Source organism: Chaetodon trifascialis, chromosome 9, assembly GCF_039877785.1.
Source record: "Chaetodon trifascialis isolate fChaTrf1 chromosome 9, fChaTrf1.hap1, whole genome shotgun sequence".
Taxonomy (NCBI): Eukaryota; Metazoa; Chordata; class Actinopteri; order Chaetodontiformes; family Chaetodontidae; genus Chaetodon; species Chaetodon trifascialis.
Window position 1 is genome coordinate 25,988,979 of NC_092064.1, and position 17,154 is coordinate 26,006,132.

The 17,154-nt window shown below is 41.5% G+C and overlaps 1 protein-coding gene across 3 annotated transcripts in view; it reads right to left on the minus strand.

Moving 5' to 3' along the window:
• Positions 1-7,143: 7,143 nt before the first annotated feature.
• The window catches only part of cntn5 (contactin 5), an 87,512-nt gene continuing 77,501 nt past the window's right edge, over positions 7,144-17,154 (minus strand). For all 3 annotated transcript variants that reach the window (XM_070970015.1, XM_070970013.1, XM_070970014.1), the window contains exons 17-24: positions 16,667-16,816; positions 15,653-15,723; positions 9,820-10,054; positions 9,622-9,731; positions 9,337-9,523; positions 9,055-9,167; positions 8,582-8,750; positions 7,144-8,207 (exon numbers count right to left, since the gene is read on the minus strand). In XM_070970015.1, the coding sequence (XP_070826116.1) occupies positions 8,104-8,207; positions 8,582-8,750; positions 9,055-9,167; positions 9,337-9,523; positions 9,622-9,731; positions 9,820-10,054; positions 15,653-15,723; positions 16,667-16,816 (1,139 nt within the window). In that variant the 3' untranslated portion in view covers positions 7,144-8,103. The remainder of the gene's footprint in view (positions 8,208-8,581; positions 8,751-9,054; positions 9,168-9,336; positions 9,524-9,621; positions 9,732-9,819; positions 10,055-15,652; positions 15,724-16,666; positions 16,817-17,154) is intronic.

Sequence of the window (17,154 nt, forward strand, 5' to 3'; positions counted from 1 at the left end):
GGAACCCTCAGATTGCCTCAACTGATCCAGGTTTTACTGTGGCCTGCCACCCAGGGAATCTTTAAATCACGTAATATGTCAGCCCCATGAAAGGTTCGCTGCACCTGGCTTTACTGTAAAGTAGCCAATGAAGCTGCAAAAGGCCAAGCGATGAACTGGATGCTCCCTTGCACAGCCGGGCTCCAGACCAAGGATAAACCCAGCATTTACCTTTCTCTCCTTCCCCCCATGGAAAATAGAGGGCGGGGACTGCAGCATGGTCTTAGCGACAGGTCAGAACAGTTCAATCCGGGAAGGAGGCAGTGCATTAGAGGAACTGATGAGACTTTGATTCATCGGAATCTAAAAGCAATGAATAAAACATCGGGCATTACCTTCAGATCCACTTGTTATTAAGATCTTAAAAAAACTGGATATAATCAAGAGAAAGGAAACTGAAGCTGGACTGATTCAGTGCAGTTTATAGACAACAGACAACCAACCTCACACTGCACTGTTAAGGAATGACAGCGAAGCTCATTTTCAGTAGGGAAATGGTTACCTTTTAAAAAAGGGAGAGCGGCACGATGGCATCTTTTTCTGTCCTGAGATGAGTAAATCCACCAGGCAACCTAGACACAATTAGATGTGACCATCTGCACCCTGCATTCGCTGACATTCAGATGGGTGAGAAACACACAAACTCATGTTGTGACATTCTGGTGATTTCTGTGTGTTTTTTCCACAGATGCTGATCCTTCTCACATTCTCTGTGTCAAAAACTGAAAGTTTCCCTTTTCTTTCCATTTAAGAAACAACTTAGAGGAACATCCGAGCTTTAAAACTAAAAACTGCAATTAAGTAACTGTGTCCTCCTCTTGGCGGGAAAGTTGAATGTAACTCATGTCTTGAACTTAAAACATCCTTTAAACAAAGTTAGCCTGGGTCCCAGGATGTTAATGCTGGTCAGTCTGTCAGTTCAACACTTTGGTTCAGATCTATAAGATGGACTAATGCTCAGTGGATGACCCCCTCCAATGAAAATCAAGTTTTTAACCTTATTTAAACATGTATATGGAGTACAATGACACGAGGAGTGTCTGAGGAGAAGCCAGGAGACATGTTCTGGTTTTGGTTGTTAAGCTGGCAAAGGACAAGCAGTGAGCCTTCATGTATTACCAAAGGATCTGAAAAGCCGAGAGTCATACTTTCAGAGAAAACATAGGTTTCTATTTCAAGAGCAGTTTTTTTCCCCATTTATCCTGGGGACACAGAGAGCACCAGCCAACATGTTGGTAAATTTATTTTTCTTGTGTTTCCTCCATTGACTGTGTCCAAACAATCCTGCAGTGTGTTAGTTACTGTTAGCAAACGCTAGCCTGCCAAGTTACACAACGATCCAAGTCAAATGTTAACAGGACACTTTATATGGCTTCGGGATGCTGATGAAAAAAGTTACAACAAACATTACTCAGAGCAGAAGCTGCTGAATTAGATGATGGCTATACCACTGTGTAGCAAGTGTAGTGAGTTTTAGATCTGTGCATGCTAAATGAAGGCGCGGCTGCAGAGTTATATCTCAGCCAATCAATGCCAGGAGAGGAACTTTAAGGCCACCTGCAGGTAAAAAATGTTAAAAAAAAACAAACAAAAGTTATGTTTACCTTCATTTTTACTGAAGAAAATGCATTGTGTGCATCCTGGAGGTCAAAACAAACATGTTGAATGCATTTCCTTTCTCATAAAACATGTGAAAAGCCAATTTTTTAAACATTTCAAATCAGGTACTATTTATATCCTTGCATGCAGTCTTCTTCTTCCCTGCTGCTGTTGGCTCTTTCCTACATTTCTTTGGTGCATTTCCGTGAGAAGGCCATGTGCATGTGCGTGTGCGTGAAGCAAACAAAACAAGACCCACTCATACATAAACAGCTGCAAAGGCAACAGGTTCCATTTAATTCCATCACAACATAAGTCTATTCTGAATGGTTGACCGTCAGCCCAAGCTGTATTTCCTACTAATGTTAACATTTTAACATCAGATTTTAATGCCTGAGAAATTTCAGCGTCAGACTCAGTGGATGCGAGAAAACCCGAGAGCCAATGATAAAAAAACTGTAACCTCACTCAGAGCAAAGTGAATTCAGCAGCAACAGAACACACAGCATACACAAAATGCTCTTTTCTCTAGTGGAGAATAATATAGAAGAGCAAGTTTAGTTCCCAGAGTTGGGTGGATGAACTTTGGAAATTTTAATATTAAACCCTTTGCTCAGTCCCAGCAGTCAAAAGTTTGCAGTGATTAACAGAAAGTCACAGTGAGCCACCAGTTAACAAGCTCTGTTATGTTTTACATATTAATGAAGTTGTGACTTTAAACAGCCAGTAGTTGCAGGGCAGTCAGCTGCATATGATGGATGATTTCCCTGTTTGAAAGTGGTTTGTTGTTAATTTAGCCAGACGTGTCATTCAGTTAATACTTTAACTAAGAGCCTCCCAGATTAAAAGGCCCACTGAGACACACTGTGGTAAATTAGTGGTTGTGTCTGAACCAAAGCAAGAGGTTCCTTAAAGTGGTTGATCCCCACAGTGCAACATTAAAAACTGAGATTAGCATGCTATCATGCTAACAGACCATCCTCAGAACAAATGATTGGCTCCACAGATGGTGAATATCAAAAAGTTTAGCTCATTTTTCCTTCCTGGTATGTACATTATAGCTGATAGATTTTTGGTTGTATGTAGATTTTGTTATGCATTTCAGATGGACAAATTTGATTAAAAAAATAACAGTCCTGCTAAATTTGCTGTTTTACCAGTGGACATTTGCTCTTGACCACACACGGAGTCTGAACCCAGAATAAATGCTTCGGTGGAACCAACACTGGCATAAAGATGGACTTGCATCCATTTTTGTGACCCCATGAACTTCACACTAGTGCCTCAAAGAAGTGAAAGTTTGGTCACCTTCATATAACTATTCAGTCATCTACATGGAGCGATACTGACTGTAAAAGCAGTTAACTGGGGGGATTATGTGGACTTGGCTGAGGTCTGCACTGAGCCGAGTGCTTTCTTGCTTAACCTTTAAATCTCCCCATGCAGCCCTCATCCTCCCATATACATCTCACTTAGATTATCCCCAGATTTACACATCCATCCCATTATATTTCCTCGCACAATGGGTCTGGAAAAAAAGTAGCTTGGATCTCCAAATTGAATCACCACCCTCACCAATCTGCAGGGGTTTGGCTGAATTCCAAGATCTGGACAAATCACCGTAAGTGACTCGTACTTCCTGAGAGGATTTCCAGCTGCAGTGGAAAATCTTGGCATTGTTGAGCAGCAGGACACACCACAGCATCTTGGAAATATTTGCAGATATACTTTAGTATTCTATATGAATACTGGCAGCACCTTACTGCGTACTGCATTCTAACCCCACAGCCCTGCAATAACTGCAGACTCAGAGGCTTATAGTACTCAGTTTTTGGTGATGTCAGAGCACTGTTCCCTTCAGTACATCTAGAGCTTTGAGGAACTGCACAACACATTCCATTACTAAATTTTAGTATTATACTTGGCAAATGTCTGGAAAGAGAAAAACACAACGCCCCCAACTATAAGGGGTGGAAAGTTTAATCAACCGGATTTGTCATTTTCTTCTCAGATTTACTCTTTACTGTGCTTCTCTAATGAGGCCTCTCAGCAGGACACTTTTACTTTAATTTCTTACGAGGGAGGGTTCACAGTGTATCAAATTAGCTGGTGTGTCTTAAGAAGTTTCCCTCTAAAAGTACACCATCTGTCATCACACAGCGAAGAACATTTTATTTATTTTTTTTATAAAAAATCTGCAACTCGTGGATTTTTTAGTTTAGTTTTAATGCTGAACCTTTCGTAGAGAATGTGTTTTGAATTCTAGCTCGAATAAAAAAACGTTCTTAATGCAAATGTAGTACTTACACAGTAGTATCTTATCAGGACTAATGTATTCTCTTCTTACAAATATATCAGATAGTATTACAAAGACAACAGCAGACGTGCTACCTTGCTGAGCCCGCAATACAAACGTGTTGTGACAAATAACAAGATACAGAAAGTCATCCTTTATATAAAGTCCCAGAAGTGCGGCTGAAAATGTGACGTTTCTCCTCTGAGTGATGCTGGAGGAAAAGCCACTGGGTCATTACAATCTCACGACTTTGTCCCTGTGGAATTACGAATGTAGAAAGGAAATGTCTCAAGTTTGTGAGCTACATGACGACACAGCTTGCGTGTAAAGCAAACAGCCTGAGGGTGAAGGAAAAATGGAACAGGTTCATCCTCTGGGGAGCTTAATTATATTCAGTAAATTTACATGCAAACAGCTCATTAGATTTGTAGATTTCTCGAGTACAGGAGCGTCCATACTAGACTTTAGGTTTTATTTTTATTTGAGAAATTGTCAATGCCAAGATATCGTAACTTCACCATGAACTCTTGATCAAAGTGTTGAGTGGGCTGACAACCAACTGATATCACTGTCTGACAACTAGAAGAGCAAAACAGAAGAATAACAGTACGAGTAAGCTGTTGATGGTACATTGAGAGTACTGTAAGCAAACAAAGAAAAAAAACATGATTTCTTTCTGTCCTGCAAAACTCAACGGCAGAAAACAGCGTGCACTGTGGCTTCCTGACAGTACAGCTGAGGTCAAAGGACAACTTCAGTTATAACTTCAATAATCACTGGACTGCTGCAATACAATCCTGAATGTTGACTCTCTTTGCAAAGCTGCTCCTTTAATCCCTCTGTTGACAGTCTTCGGCAGAACATGGTGCACTTCCCAAACTCTCATTTCCTGCCATCACTGCTGCAAATTAGCTGGCGGTATCAGAAGTCCCAACAGTTTCATTTTTACATTTATACACCAGAATGTCTTGTACAGCAGCAAAGATAGGACTTAAGTCTCACTCAACAGTTGGTAAAAGATCTTATCTGTAGAATGTTTCATTACCACAGAAGGTTTCACATCACATGGAAGCTTTTAATCATGATAAAACTATAATGACTATCAGATGATTAACCAGACATACATTGGCAGAAAATTAGGAATTTGAGAGCACTTAATTAAAGTCTATTGAGAAAAATTCAATTAGGGTGCAACCACAATTATGTTTTTTTACGTCAATGGAATCAATGAGTGGTCGTCAAAGATTATTCCTACAGTAAGTACACAAATGCACAGGCACACCGTCACTGCATTACTGCATCTTTCTGTCTCTTTGAGAAACATTTGAGAAGCATTTTTTTCCTCATTTGAGCACTGTCTTCCTTATGTAGTAATCACTGGCTCCTGAAACGTTAGCTTCACAGTCCCTTTCTGATTATATCCCCAAACTGTAACATGTAGCAGTTTTGGTAAATGCAACTCAGTTCAAACAGAAACTGAAACTGAGACTTTTTAAGTTGTAGAAAGCTCAAGGACATCTGGGCATGGATGAAGACAGAAGCAGCATCAACTGATACTTGCTGGGCTATCACATTTGACGTTTTTGTTTTGGACAGATGCTCACGATGCTCGTGTTTGGGATTTAGGTTTCAGAGAGAGCGCTGTCAGAAACTTGTGCTAATGGTGTCCCATGAATACATCATCTCTGCTGAAATGTAAACTCAGAAAATATTTACTGCAATAGCGTTAGATGATATATAAAGTAGTGCCTGTCCTTCAGCTAACAGCCAGCGTCCGTCCTGCTGAAGTGTCCTTGCAGCAGAGATGTTGAATCCCTCAGCTTCAGGGTTGCTGTTTATGATTATGTGTTGCTAATCCTATCAAGGAAAGAGGTTTATCAAATTTCAACGGAGTGTGACTCCTTAAATCCCAAACTTATACTGATCTGACTCTTTCCACTTTCAAAACACAATGAAGCAAGAAAAATGTGAGGTATTCAAACATATAATAACAGTAAATAGGTCCACCCCTCTGTTTCAGTGGGTAAAAAATTGCATTTCAGTGCTAATAGTGATTAATAGCAGCTGGTTTCATAAACCACAGCTTGGTGGAAATATATTTTTCTTGTACAAAATGCAGTTGCAAGTATGGTAATCTGAACTGTAAAACTGACACCTTGTTGAGCTCAAGCAATATATATTATCTATAAAATCATCTAACATACTGTACTACTGTGCTCACACACACGCATGCACACACACACACACACACACACTGACATTAACCTAAGGGGAGTTCATATTTTAATTGCTGACACTATAGCTTCTGGCTCTCTGAACCAAATGGGTCCCCTTGCAGGATACATAATCCATTATCATAAATCAGATGCGCCAACACAGACAGGTGCTGCATGAATAATTAAAGGTCGGTACATTAGCACTTGTGTGGAGGTATGTGTTTGAGCCGACGTCATTGAACAGGCTAAAAGCACCACAAAAACCCCCCATCCACATTAAACAGCTTAATGCTTTGCAGTACAGACGGAAATGATGTAGAGAGAGCAGACCGACCTCGCCATCCTTCCCCTCTGAATGTAACCAAAACAGAGCGGTCCGAAAGAAGAGGAGTGTCCATGGGGTAGACACTGCTTGGAGCTGTGTTCGTCCTCTGTTTTGCTGTGTGGTCCTATCTCTCGTGGTTGAGCTGGTACCCTCGTCTGAACCTGAGCGGGTGAGCCAGGTTACTCCGACTCTGTAATGGAGAGTCCAGGGAGCTGGAGGCAGAGCAGGCAAAAGGTCTGCTCAAGCAAGCAGGCTTTAGGACCACAGATCTCCATTCTAACATTAATTACACTCAAGGCAAAATCATTTGAATTTCTGCCCAGTGAGAGATAAGCTTTTAATGCAGACAAGGCGAGAGAGGAGCCGAGAGGAGGGAGAGATACTCTTGATGCTGCCCTATTTGGCTCTGCAGCGGTTCCTCTATCGCAGAAAGTTTTGTGGCCTCTAATGTCACGTGTGTGGAATTAAATCAAGCCAGACTTTACATAACACTTGGAAAAGGTGCCCCAAAGTGCAGAACTGTCTGATGGACCAGCGACATTTTAACTATTACAGATAAGGGTGTCATGGTGAATATGTATTGTAGTGTAGTGATTTTAGGTGCATTACAGTGTTAAAGTTAATTTGGCAACAACAACAACAAAAAAGATTTTCTGTCTATTAAATATGAAAATTTGATGCTTTACTTTATTTCATTTGAGTGTTAATGTCATTTATTTTGAACCTGGACTGTCGCTCACAGTAACTGCTATTTGTAGCCCTAGTACATTGTCATAAACACTTGTTTTCTAAAAGTTAGAAATTACAAACAACAAGTATTTAAAAAATATACATCACATTTATTTGTACTGATACCAAGAGTCCGTACAGAGTTGTCTTTGTCTATTGATGTGTTTGGGCACTACAGGTAAGTACCTGTTTCCTACTTCCATACATCCAACAGTCAACAAACTGTATCACCAAGCGTTGCTTAATCACTACCAAAAACAGAGAGTTTGACATAGTTGACACACACCACTGTGTTTTTTCTCTAAAGGTAACACAATGTACAAAAAAGCAAGTCTGGAAATAGTAAGATTCTTGGTTCCATAAAAAAACTTTTTCTCCTCAATGTGTGAATAAGAAAACAATGCACTTATCTCTACTGAGCTTCTGCTGCATTGCTTGTTAGGCAGCCAAGGGGTAAATTGATGCAGATAAGTAATGAAAAGAAACAGGCCGGCTGATCCCTGTATTACTACCACAGCAGCTTTCGAGGAATTGTTCATGCTCTGTAGAGCCCCAGAGCTGTAGGAGCCGTCTGGAAGTGGTTAGATGCCAGTCAATGAGAGGAACACATAATGTTAAAGTAAATGATCAACAAATCTTTCCACACAATGTACACTACAGTACAACACTACTGTGATGTTGGAAAGAACTGTGTAAATCAAATGTCCAGGGCCTCAGAAGAAACAGAACTTAAAAGGATGAACTCTGAAGAGCCGCATGTTAACTGGCAGACTGAACCCCCTTTGGCAGGCCTCGGGCCCTTTGGGATGGGTAAGGCCAAAGCGAGCGGGCAGTCAGAGGGAATAAGGGAGCGGAAGACTGGTGGCTCCCTCCATGAAAATGAGGACGGCACGGTGGCCTCACCAGGAGGACGAAGGCACCAGAAGAACCAAGAGCAGTGCTGTCCATGTTAAGCTCTGTGGCAGGCAGTGCACCGAGCACTGGTTGCTTTTTGCTCGAACACCTAAGAGAGATACGGAGGCTGGGGTCAGTACCGATGAAAACAAGGATGCTAAACAAAATGTCGGAAATGCATTTATTTAAAAACAGCAATCCATTGCCCTGAGTACTTGGCTGGTCGTGTCACACACAGGGCTGCAAACTTTCTGTTTGTCCCGTTACTTAGAAGTTAATTGGCTGTGCAGGAGTAGGAAGGCTTGTGTGGGCGAGGTAATTAAAACAGTATTAGCCAAAGAAAACTTGGCTCGCACAACAGCTGTGGTGACTCAATTAAGGGCAGAACATAAGATTGCAAAGAGAAAGCTGGGTGTGCATAGAGATTGGATTTCAAAGGTCATGTAATGGAGTGTGTGGCTGAGAGGGGACTAACTAGCTCACCGGAGGAGGTGACCACTCGAACTTGGGAGCTGACTGCTCCCTCTCCCCCTTCGCTGAGGGCCCGCACTTCAATGATATAGGTGCCTCCCTCTGGCAGTGACAGCATGGTGGACGGGTTAATGGTTCTTGTCACCTGGTTGTGGCCTCTGCCCTCCTGTTTGAGTAACACCTGCAGGACATAAAAGTCTCCCATTTTAGTCAACAGCACAAAAGATGAGTGATTTTGTTGCTAATTATCTGGATCTTTATATACAAAGCCAAGGGTATGAGACTGCGTGCAAATGTTAGGAAGTTACAAAGGGGCATTTTAGGGAACCACTCAGCACAATAAAGGCAAGCTCAAGCTAAGGTTTGCACCTCAGCCAAGCCTATAACATGTAAATATATGATACACAACAGTGCTAGTTCAATGTTGCATAAATGCATCAATTTCTGTGATACTTTGTGTCATGAGCCTAGAGATGGATCATTACCATGTACCCGATGACATCAGACTCATTGTCTTTTGCCTTCACTGGGTCCCAGTTTAAAGACACGTTGTTGCCCTCTTGAATCCACATGAGGTTGGTTGGAGGCTGAGCAGGAGCTAAAAAGGAGAACGACACTCTGGGTGCAAATTCAAGCAGACTTTTAAACAGCGTTTCAACCAACTAGGTCAATTACTACACTTTCTACAAGGAGATTTAGGGCGAGCTTAACAGGTAGCCTCTATTCCATATATAGTATTACATGATTAGTGTCAGTGCTGCACTCACGGGCTTTCCTGGTCTTGGCTGTGACGGCAGCTGTGGCAGGACCCTGGCCGATGCTGTTGAAGCCTTTTACTGTGATGAGATACAGACTGTTGCCCTCTAGTCCTGTTAAGACCATGGATGTTTCATTTTTCACAGTTCTTTGTTTTTTCCCCGACTCTTCCTGCTCCGTGTCTTTCCAGTAGCTGACCTGTTAAAAGAAATTAATGACTTTGATAAAATACCTCAACTCAGATACTGTAGGTAAGTGTACGAGCGTGCACACACACGAAAACAATTCACAAACACCTCATATCCTTGCGGTCTTCCGGGGCCTGGATTGGGCGATTTCCAAGTGACCCTAATTTCCGATGAAGAAATGCTGTAAGCTTTCACGTCAGATGGCGCCTCCCTCGGCTCTGTGAACCACGTCAAAATGGTGACAATCATAAAATGCCTGTTCCCTCTGTATTTTTTACATCCATGCAACCACAAACACGAACTCACCCCCCTCAGCAGAGTGGATGATGACAACTTTGCTGAAAGGCCCATCTCCCTTGTTGTTGTACACTCCGACCTTCACTTCAAATGGAGTGAGGGGAGGGAAAGTCTCGTCTCTGTATTTGTACGTCGTCGAGTCCGCTGAAGTCACCATCTTCTCCTTCCAGCCTCTGGTGCCATTGGCACGAAATGCTACGATATATCCGAAACCCTCGCCATTTTGGAACTCCTCAGACACAGGCTGAAGACATCAGAAAGAGAGAAACAATCATCCTGCGGGGTCTTTCACTAATGAAGCATAAACTGGTTTACCAGCAGTTCAGCTCTGTGACTGAAGGTGCATTATTTGCACATTTTTGCATTTGCACAGCTTCTTTGAGCAAGCAAGGCTCTCATTGTTTTTCCTCTATTGTAGTCCCATGTAACCAGCTTTCAATTGATGAGCCTTTTTCTGTAACTGTCTGCCAGTGTTAATAAAGATGCAGTCAGTCTTGAATAATAGAAACAAATCATATTTGGCTCAGTTGTGCCCATTATGTAGCTATTTATCTTTCCACATCCGACAGGAGGATTTTTGGGACACACGTTTTGTGTGCTTGCTTCAATACTTATCTGTGGTTTTCCTGAAGTGGTGAAACTGGGATCTGTCTTCCACAGCTGTTCTGTGCTTAATCAAATCAAATGCCAATTTATTAAGTGAGCTAGAATTTAATTAAAATGTGAGCTGCAGGGATTCAATCTTTGGCTAAATTTAATAAATGACAAACACCTGTACACCTGTTCTTGGCAACAAAAACTGCTCGTGCTCTAATATGTTGATTTGCACAGGCTTCAAACGATATTGTCTCCTGAAGGCATCACCCAAATTATCCATCTAGTCAACAGTGGGATTGGCGGTGGAAAGAGATGTAGTCCACGTTTCATCGACGACCAGTCACCATGACTGCCTAATTACAGGATGATTGTTGAAAATGAATTAGGTATCATCAATGTTATTATCAGAGCTGGCAATGCTTTTGAAGAGATGCCAAAGAATATGGGTCTTCAAGAAACAGGATGATCAAATTAGCGAGTTAAGTCTGGAAACACTCACGGGTTTGGGAATTGAGATTGTCACGATAAGTGCGGACACAGTGAAGAGGCCGGTACAACTGAGGGAAGCCTCGTGGATGAAACTGTGGGGCCTGCAGGGCTCAGCGACGGTGAGTGTGGGGGCAACACTAATGGCCCTCCCAATGGCTCACCGAGAAAAAGCAGTCCCTCACCGTCGACTCTAATGAGATGGCTGAATGAAGCTGCAGAGACTGTTTAGTCATTCATCCTGCTTAATAACCCTGCCCACCATGGCCGTCCAGGCTCTGACAACTCTCCACAGATGATTGGAGAGGCAGAACTGCCATGCGCTCGCATGCCTCGACTGCCAAAAAGGGCTAACATTCCCACTCTGTCTCCTTTAATATCCATCTCCATTGATCACTGACGAGGGTCTGATTTATTTCCAAATCATTTAGCGGAAACAAGAAAAAATAGGGCAGAGCTGAAATGACTTAAAATGCCAAGCACCAAAAGGAGGACACGGTACAAAGTGTGGCAGCTCCGCATTGCCCTGTGATACTCTTGAAAACTGACAGACTCATTGATGGCTGACCAATTATTGTATCCCACAATGGGCAGAGAGGAAACGTTTTTAAGAAGTACTTTCATTTCTCACTATTGTACTCCAGAAGAGAATTGTTCTGATCGCAAAAACGTCTGACTAAAAACAAATGAGCAGAGTAAATAATGCTCATCTGAAGCTGAAGCACTTGTTGAAGAAATGAATTACTTGAATCGTGGAGGTTTGAAACGGAAACGCTGCCAATATGCTGCGTCTTGAGTGTCATCAGGAGAATTCTTCAGCATTTTGGGTATGAAGATGTTTTACTAAGTATCACTCTTTGTAATTTTTCAAATTCGTGGCTTGACAGGAGCCTTCACAAGGGTTTTATCCTGAACTTTAAATATCCCTTGATTGTTCTTCCAACTTGTGCTCCTGTATTTATTGGTAAGGCAGCCGTTATTGTGTTATACCAGCCACTCTAATGACACTCTTGAGTTATAAATAGGAAATGGTCCACTACCAAACATCATCCCATCTGGAATGGACATTATCCCCCATAATGTGCCACTGAGGGGCACTTCTCCTCATGTGAAGGTTATCTTCCCAGTGGCAGTTGGGCTCCCATACTTAATAACTACAAGACTAACTGTCAGTTGCTTCCACATCTGTTCACTGTTCCCCTGTTAATATATCCTTCAACTGATCTCAATTGCAAATTCTTAGCTTTGCTCATAGTAATTCTGCACATGCTGTGCCCTGAACCTGGCTGAGAGCCAAGCTGTCCACTTGGAAACAGTTCAGACTAATATCCTCTTTACTTGGTGTGAGATTTATTACATTTTGTACAGCCATTGTCAAGATTGAGATTACAAACAGATATTCATAAACATGCCTGGATTTATTGGGAACAACTCTGAGATTCAAGGTTAATCATCACTGTGCCTCTCTGCTGGGACCAAATTTAATATTCACAACATCTTAATCACTTGCCCGGGTGATGCAGCGCTGTGTAATACACGGCCCAGCTGGCCTTCTTTCAGCTTTGTCAGCAAATTTTGCAATTGTGACCAAGTTGTGCCCTCAGACTGTAAGACCCTGGATGGTTAAACAAATTTTAAACAGAATAAAGTGGGACCCTGTTTCAAATGCAGTGAGCTCCGATGCTGCGGTTGTGCTGTTGTTCATGACAAAGTGGGAGTTCTTGCCCCGCATGTAATGACAATCTGGACAACGTAGGGACTCAGCTCATTTAAATCGTACAATCGGGACAGCGACAGACAATGAAAAAAACATGTCCTGGAAATATATGTCTGTAAACTGTATCTACACATAATCTGTAAATCTGTCACCAGTCATTATATATAGTTTGTATTTGAAGTAAAACAATCAACATTTTGTTTTTGTTGTGTTCATCTGAATAGGCTCTATTGTTATGCTAATGCTTGTGCTGTATTATTTGCTGCTGCAACGACTGTATTTCCCTCGTGGCCAATATCCTGTAGTTAAATCTTTAACTCATATACTGCAGGTGCTTCCTCTTACAATAACCACTTCAGAGTCTTGTGGAAAAGCATCCTGCCACAGTGGACTGGAGAGAGAGAAAATAATGTAAAAAAAAAAGGTCACTTTGCTTTGTCCTAATGATAGACCCAAGCCCCCTCACAGCTCACAAGACACTATAACCTCCACCTTTGCGCTATCCGGCTGAATATAATGTGCATCTCTCTCACCTTTTTCTATCAGAGGGGTCACAGCTTCCTGGGAATTCAGTGCACCCACACCTCAGTTATTTTACCTTTGTCTCTTCAGCTGTGGTGCAGGACAGGACTGTCACAGCGGTGACATTACAGTATTAAACGACTGTGTGTGCTCTGTTCTTAGCTGGAGACTGCACCTCCATGTTTTTCAACTTCAGAACAATCACTTACGACTTGCAAGAGCACGCTGACGAAAGCCAAATTCAATCGCAGCATACAGTAACTGCTTTAATTGGACTGCAGCTTGAATCTCAAACAGCAGCTCAAAGGGAACAATTTAGAAAGTTGCTAGTTTAACATTTCCTGTACAACTTGACTAATATAGTCAGTGTTTATGAACTACTATTTATGGACTATTTGCTCATGCCAACATGCTGCTGGTGAGAAGAAACCATATTTTAGAGCTGAGGAATTTGATGCAAATCACTCATCAGCCGAAGAAAACAACAATTCTAAAAACAGAATCTGTGATCAATGCAATCAATAGGGTTTCTTCTGATTTCAAGCATTGCCTCTTCTTCTGTCCAGTTAAAATAGCAAGCAAACTGAATCATTTCCTGTGCAACACAGGATTTCCCCTCAGAAAGAGTGTTTAGAAATGGAAATGTGCCAGATTTTATCAACAGAGTAGAAGCTGCGTGAGCTCAGACGATGTTGACCTCCTGCGCTCAACTCCATTCAAATACTCCAGCAAATCCTTCAATTCATCTGTCTTCCTACATTTTAAGAACATCTCCAGACTCCTCTAATCATTCCCTCACTTGAGTTGCTGAAAGTTTCCTCTATGTTTTAATTAGATCCCACTTTGATGGTTTTGGGAATAGGACGGCAAACAAACACAGGTCCCCAGCACACGCTGAGCCAGGCTGCAGCTCCTCGTCGTTGCTCACCCCAAGTGAAAGCAGCTGACTGCAAACTAATGCAATCATCTGTACATCTTGGAATCATTAGACCGTTTCCGTCGAGTTTAGGAACCACAAGGACTTGCATCGTCTATCAACCGTGCCCTTAATAGTGTCTGACAAGTATTCCCTGGCAACAAAAAGTGAAGGTTTTTAATGACTGGTACATGCAGCAGCAGCCTTACATGATTATTAAGTCACATTCTCATGAAGGATTTATTACTAAGTGAAGGTTGAATTCCTGAGGGAACAATAGCAAAGCTGTACTTTCTGCACGGATGTTTAAAGTCAACCTTGTTTCAGCGAGCTTGTTTGTTTATTTTGCGGGTTATGACACTGATTGTCAAGCTGCGGATTCAGAAATGTTCTGAGCAGCAGTCGGGTGATGATTAATTCCCTCAACACACAGATTTATTATCATATTCGTAATCTTGGTGAGTCATGCTTTCTTTCTGATGAGTATTTGCAACCTAAAGGTTTCTGCCCATATTCAATCATGTAACAATCCTAAAAATAATCATCATCCTGCGCTTTTATGTCCAGGATTTTCAATACCAGAGGCGCCGCATTGTTTCAGAGGAAAGGTTGAGAAACACTGGCTTAAATAATCAAGATTTTATTTTGGAAAAACTGACTCATAAATCACAAAAATTTTTGATTTTTATTTTTATTTAATATGTTGTTTGAGGTTATATTTATCATCAAGCTGCTACCAACTTGCAGTGATGACAATTATTACCTCAACTTGTTTCCTCTTCAGCCTGTTGTTTCAGATAACACAGAATGTGAACTCCACAGCACAAGGTTAATGGACTGAGGTGACTAATGCGCTGGTTTTCCATGAGATGTGACTTCTTTAAAAAAATACATTTCAAACTTTAATAACAATGCCAATCCATTTTGAGATACACTCAACTGAAAACAGCACAAAGACAATATGTTTGAGCTCATCAGCTTCATTGATTTTTCTAAATATATGCTTATTCTGAATTTGATTGATTATTTGGGGTAGAAAGGTCATAAGATTGTGTTGCTGACATAGAGCAACACAGTCATACATTTCACTTACAAATGATTTCCCTCATGGCGTCCCTTTGACATCAAATTCAAGACATATAATAATGTAAATTATATAAACAGGCATCTTTAGCACTCCAAACGTCAACGTAGTCTAATGACAGGAATTACATCAATTATATTCCTGTTTCATTAACACACTTCCTGAGTCAGTTTCTGCTTCAGTTTCTCTAGAAACAGGAAGAATGTTCTGGAAAGTCTGCATCTTAAACTTCAATGACCTTAATACAGCATCTAGATTTATGTTTCTTATTTATTTGATACATATCATTATCATATCCTCGCTGAGGAGTTTTGGAAACCACACTTTGAATGACATTCCTGGATACAGCAGGAAATTTGGAAGATTATTATTAAGTGGGAGTAGACTAAATAAAAGCTTTCATTAACTCCTGTTCGGGGAAGTTTGCTTAACTGAAACGCCAGACCCACTGTGACATTTGTTTTTGCACACAGTGTGTTGCAACACTCGTGCTGCAGAAGGAGTTTGGCAGAGGACCTACCTCCCACGAGATGACCAGTTCATGCCTGCGGCCATTCCCTCCACTGACGTTGGCTGGTGCCACTGACGGGACTGTTTGAAACAGAAAGGTTAATGCTGCATCACTGACCCGACACTGCAAACTCACTTCAGCGTGTTTTTGAAAAGTGAAGAGGAGATGAAAATAGAGAAAAAACACTTCTCAGATAGTGCTCCATGTTCTTACAGACCCATAAATGCAAGTGGCATTTATTTCAAATGTATTTCTGGTCTACAAATTAAATACATTAAAATTAAGTTTGTCATAATGATTAAAAATGCATTTTGAGAGTCAATCAGTCATAACTGAAAATAAGAAGCAGGTTTACTGCTGCATTGTGCTGTAAACAAACAGCGTCCGTGCCTTCGTTAAGAAAAACCCGTCAGTCTCACAGAGAGTGAAAGCAGGTGCCAGAGCTGAGAGTTTTAAATTTTACCCTTTTGTTGACATTTGGATCACATGATAACTCTAAAGACGGATTACCTCAACTGTGTGTAGATGCAGCAATTAGTCCGTTAATTATGCTGAAGAAATAGGACAGATTAAATAAACCACTTCCAGGAGACCAATGACCTTTGTAATTATTCCATTTTTTATATGAGAGACGAGCAGTTAGTGAAGCGGCACGCTTCATTCAGCCTGTCTCAGTCAATTCTGGCTCACCATAAATACTGTATTCTGCTGTGTCTTTGCCTCGGGCCATTAAGGGACTGTCTGCTTTAAAAGAAACACTAAACTTGTTGAAATTCATGTAAGCAGCTTATTTTCAACTTCTTGCCTAATTAAAATTGAGTATATTAACAATGGAAATATAACATGGTCATGAAGTGGTGTGCGGGGGCACCGGCTACTGTAAGCGCTCTGGCCACAATAAATCATCAGCTGGAATTTGCACTCAGTGTATCGTATAATAAGTTCCTGATCCGGGTGATTACGTCTGTCAAAATGTGACTCAGATGTGATGCATATCCAGAACGGACAGATTAGAGGATTCACCTGCTTCTTTAGTCCTAACTCCTCTCGAAGGTGCGCTGGGATCTCCGGTCCCGATCGCATTGCTGGCCACCACCCTGAACTCGTACTCCACCCAGGGGTTGAGCTCCACAGCCATGGCTGACTCCATGTCCCCTGTCACCGGGTCTGGGTCTGCAGACCAGAGAATAGCTAATCAGGACAAGCAGCATTAGATCCAGACTGAACAATGATGCAACGATGAAGACGAAGAAATCAGGGAGTTTTTTTTTTCTTACGGCTGAATATTGGTGCAGAAGTCATCTGACTTCAATCACCCCATTGACAAGGTGTTTCATTGCTTAAGGCCAGACTGATACAAGCAAGAAGTGACGATGACTGGTGGAGCATCAAAAGGGAAGATACCAGGTGTCTGCTGATGGCTGTAGCCGACAGTCAAACATGACGACTTCACATGATGACTTCAAGATTCTGATAACTTGTCTAATTACTTTCTGTTCCCTAAAATTGGG